General features: G+C 33.8%; 1 protein-coding gene across 1 annotated transcript; it reads right to left on the bottom strand.

The window, feature by feature from the left end:
• Nucleotides 1–327: 327 nt before the first annotated feature.
• Nucleotides 328–669, bottom strand: LOC145016258 (uncharacterized). The gene has a single exon (XM_078974636.1). The coding sequence runs from the start codon at nucleotides 667–669 to the stop codon at nucleotides 328–330; it is 342 nt and encodes a 113-aa protein (XP_078830762.1).
• Between the last annotated feature and the right edge of the window lie 4,615 nt (nucleotides 670–5,284).

Here is a 5,284-nt window from a genome sequence, read left to right as displayed (position 1 = left end):
ATGCGATGTTCCATATGTTTTGGGCTTCAGATGAAACAAACAAATTTCCTTATTTACCGGGAACCTCGTACATTCTGGACGTGTGACTATTCGCCCAAACCGGTTAAGTCGTTACGTACTCACGAGGATTCAACCTTTTGAAATTTATTTTGGATATAATTTTTTACTCCATTCCTTTAAATTATGTGAAATTATATTGTAAACTGAAAACTCTTCAAGAAAACAAAATTAATATACTATGATACTATACTATCCACCTATAAAATATTAAATACATTCTTTCTTAATTTTACTTTTTTTTTTACTTTTATTTTGGCTTGAATTATATCATTGCCGGTTCATGGTTTGCTGTTGAGGTAGCCTGAACCGGACTTGTGACGCCGGATACTTAACGGCAACACCGTGCCAACATATGCCACCTCGACACAGCTCATGTGCCACTTCCACCTCATCATGGCCACGAGTAACCACCGCACACGTCACCACCTTACGAGATACATCCCACGTCAGCGCTAGCACTAGCAACAATCCAACGACTGTCGTCGACAGAATCAGCATCGCCGCTCCGCCGTAGCACCGCCCGCTTAGTTGGCTGTAAACCTTGATCGCTGCTATCACCACCAAGTACAAGATCGTCAAATTACCAACCACCATATCAGAAATTGCCATCAAATCACACAGGGAGCAACGGAGAGGAATGAATTTAGGTGAAGAAACGATGAAGAGACGAATTTAGAAGAATTGACAGAGTCTGGAAGGGGTATTAAAGAGGAATGTTTGGTGGGGTTGGGGTTTTCAATGTAGATGTAGTGGCTTTTACGAAAACAAGTTTTGCTTGCTTCATTTACTCTCAAATCTCAATGATATTGGGGGTAGAGCTTATCCACCAAATTTTGTCTTTTTCATCCTTGCAAACTTACAAATAAAATATGTCTTTTTGAAGATCTTTAATTTTAAAAAGGGTCTGAAATCGATATGTAAAGGTTTATTTTAGAAGTTAGTGATTGGGTTTATTATGGACAGTAAATTGAAAATAATTTTTAAAATAAATAAAAACGACTAAAATTATTTTCTTTTATGTTCAATTTACATTTTTCATCTTTTTCCAAATCCGGTCAATAGCAGAATTGTAATTTGATTATAATTTTAAGATTTGTTAGTAAGGAAGTATTTGTAATTTTCGGAAACCGTTATTGGTCTAAGAAAATATTGCAGCATCAACTTTGCGTTTTTGTAAAGTGCCATTATTTTATGACATTTGACATTTTGAGAAAAAATATACCATAGCGATACACAATAACTATTTTAGGGTCTATGAATCAAATATTAGATGGGCTCACCACTCATCACTCATTTTCTCTACAAGTTTAATTTTTCTTTCATTCATCAAAAATCAACAAATTGTCATATTTCACTATTTTTTATTTTTATTTTTTAAAAATAAAATTAATCTTTAAAGTATATAACTAAAATAATAGAATTAATTAAAAAATTATTAATAAATGTAAACATTATATAACATAGAAATATTTCATTATTTAAAAATAAAAATTAAATAATAAAACCTAAAAACCATAATTAAAAATTACATAACAAAAATAAATATCCATTATTCAAAAAGACGTCACTTTGAATCGTTATCATCGCAATCTAAGTCCTAGTCCGAATCATCGGTGAACATATTCAAATATTCATCTGATTCATCAAACAATTTTTTTTTGAAAACGGCAAAACACTCGAAAGCAAGAAGTTACATGAGGCAGAGTAACAGTACAAGGCAGAAAAAGATAAGCATACGAAAGTTAAACAATAAAGAATACAAAAAACTAAGAGGAAAAGTGATTAAAAGACGAAATACACCGATCTACCCATGCACCGCAACCGAGATTACTTCTGTAATTAAAGTTTCTGTAATTAAAGTCATATATATGACAAGGAGATGATGATATCAGCAGTTTTGTTGGAGGTGCACTAATCTTCATGAAAATCTTTTCATTTCTCTCAACCATATATTCCAAACGTTTAATTTTTCATTCATAAATCCAAAATCAAGAAATTATCATATTTCACTATTTTTTATTTTTATTTTTTAAAAATAAAATTAACTTTTAAAGTATATAACTAAAATAAAAGAATTAATTAAAAAAATATTAATAAATATAAATATTAATTAACATAGAAATATTTCATTACTTAAAAATAAAAATTACATAATAAAACCTAGAATCATAATTAAAAATTACATAATAAAAATAAAAAACCATTATTCAAATTATTCAAAAAGTATGTCACTTTGAATCGTTGTCATTGCAATCTGAGTCCTCGTTCGAATCAATATTCAAATCTCCATTTGATTCAAAAAAAAATTGAAATGGTACATAGCATTAAAAAAGACACTTGAAAGCAAGAAGTTACACGAGGCAGAGTAAGAGTACAAGGAAAAAAAAAAGCATACAAAAGTTAAACAAGAAAGAAAACAAAAAACTAAGATGAAAAATGATTAAAAGGCAAAATACATCGGTCTGCCCATGCACCGCAATCAAAATTACTTCTATATTTAAGCCATATATATGACAAGGAATGAGGATATCAGCAGTTTTTGCTGGAGATGCATTAATCTTCATGAAAGTCTTTTTATTTCTAGCCAACCATATATTCCAAACGAAGCAATAGATCACCATAACTAGGATATATTTCTTTTTTGGGCAATTACCCTAAGTAGCCGCAAAGTCAATGAATTCTCTTACGGATGTGAATCTCATATTAGTAATCTCACACCATTTGAAAATCCAATCCTGTACCACCTGAGAATATTCGCACGTAATGAGAATATGATCAACAGTTTCAATCTCTTTATTGCATAGTGAATATGTGGTATTTGTTACATTAACCCCTTCTAGATAGAGCATCCGCCATTGGGATCCAGCTCATTGAAGCTCTCTAGACAAAGCATCTAACTTTTAGAGGAATTATATTTGACCAACTGATAGATTGCCTCTTGGATAGAATGATTTTTGATTCTATTAACCTCCTTATAACGCTAATAATGTAATCCACTTTGGAGTCTAATCTAAAGCTAAAACCATATTTGGAGGTGCACTCCGTATTCATCAAACCAATCTCTTTATAAATTTGAAGAAGTTCATTAAGTTCTACTGCGTCTGTTGGTTCATATCTCCACATCCAAGAAGCCATTGTTTGAGAGACGATCCTCCAGAAGACAACATTTGACCAATTCAAGTGATAACATTTGACCGATTCAAGTTAGTATAGATAAGGGAATTTTGTTTGAAATGGCTCGTTACCGCACCAAACATTTTTTCAAAAGAATATTTTGACCCCAAATCCTGGAATAAGGTTAAAAATCTCCTTAATATCTATCTTTAGCTTAGAAATGGAGTTCACTTCCTTGGATATGTTGCACCATACTCCATTAGAAGATTTCTTTGCCATGTAGGATGTCGGTTTGTTATGTAAATTATGAATACTTTTGATGACTTCTTTTGAAAGACCCTAACTTTCATATTTCTGAAAGACCCAAACTTTCATACTTCACAATACTGTTACTCCAAAACATGCTACATGCATATTCATAAAATAATATTTTACATTGATAGTTTGATTACAAAAATTGGATACAAACCGACTATTACAAAGTGTTATATATTACATAACTACCCAGGATATTGTAATTTATACAAACATAAACTGAAGTACAAAACTAGTATTACAAACTATTCTAAATCTTCCAACAGTATACAATCATACTGGTTACTTATCTCCTGCAATTGTTAAACATTGATAGGGTAAGTGGTGACACTTAGTGAGTTCAATAATAGATACAATATAACGTTATGCCATATATATATACTTCAATATGGCAGAAGCAAAGAGAAACAAGGAACAACAAAGGCATATGTGAATCATGTGTTAAGCTTTCCATATCAATTAATGACTTGATTTAAAGATATACAATCAATGAGACATAACAATTTCCATACTTGATATACATCAATAAAGCTTCGCCCCAAATGACATAGAAGACATAAGATTTATGATTAACATATTGGTAGATTTCAGGCTTATAGCCCTGTCTAACCATTTGTCAATGCTATAGAATAGAATTTATTCTCTTACGGAGACATGCTCTACATGGCCAGAGGCTACGTACCAGTACCAATGTGAATCTAAGTCCTTTCACTGATCACACGGTCAAAGGTATTACTTTTGCTATTAAAATAACGAATAAAATAACACGAGAAAATAACCCGGAATAATAACACTGAAAAACATATAGCACATATATCACATAACATACACTTGTTCTTATATATTTAACTCACCTTGAAATAAACGGGGGTTAAAATAGTAATTTGGGCAACACTTTGGCTCTAAATATAACTTTCTTCGTTGAAAACCAGGAGATTTATTGAAAACCAGGCATTGCAAAGGTAGAGCTTCAAACCGAAAAGATAAATTTCTCAGGCTCTCTGGACACTTCGGGACGTGTTTTGGGCTTTAAAAATGATATTGGGGCTTCGGGGGATGTCAAAATACTAAAAATATGGAAAAAGGGGTCAAAAATGGCAAAAATCCCATTTTACCCGGGCTGGTTTGCAGCTTCCCTTTCATAGGGTGCGAAGGTCGGCCGATCTTAAGGGGGAGTCAGTAGCGAATATACGTGCCAGCAGCAAGAGCGAAGCACGTGGCGCGGCACTGGCTCGGATGCAAGGAGGTGGCAGCGAGGGAGAGAGACACGGATACGAGGTCGTACGCGGACACCTGTGTTGTAACATACCGAAATATCAAGAGTAGAGTTGAAGGGATAAAAGTGTAAATTTTGAAGGGCAACTCGGCGAGTCCATGGATGGACTCGGCGAGTCCAAAGATGGACTCGGCGAGTAGGTGTTGAGTGGAGAAAACCCTAATTCTCGGGGTTGAGCCTTATATAAAGAACTTAACATCCATTCCCCTAGCCTCTTTACTCATCCTCAAGTCCAGAAACCCTTAGCATTCGTGTGTGAGTGGATCAAAGTTCATTTGGGAGCTTGAAGGGTATTTGTTGAAGGAATCTTGGGAGTTTGGAGGCTTGGAGCAAGGGGCTTTGCTTGGATTCGAGTTTCATTGCAGTTGGGGCGTTCTTTTGAGGTAATATCTCGTTCTTGGGCTGTTACTCATATGGATTCATCATTTTGGGGTTTATAGGGAGCTTATCGTGGTATATTTTGGAGTTTGGAGGTTAGATCTGAGGTTGCTACCTCAGATCTGGAATGGGGAAGGTCTA

Source organism: Lactuca saligna, chromosome 9, assembly GCF_052625555.1.
Source record: "Lactuca saligna cultivar CGN05327 chromosome 9, ASM5262555v1, whole genome shotgun sequence".
NCBI lineage: Eukaryota > Viridiplantae > Streptophyta > Magnoliopsida > Asterales > Asteraceae > Lactuca > Lactuca saligna.
The sequence above is the reverse complement of the archived record's forward strand: the minus strand, read 5'-3'. Positions and strand labels throughout refer to the sequence as shown.

Coding starts and splice junctions, on each gene's coding strand:
- LOC145016258 (XM_078974636.1), bottom strand. CDS start 669: ATGGCAATTTCTGATATGGTGGTTGGTAATTTGACGATCTTGTACTTG.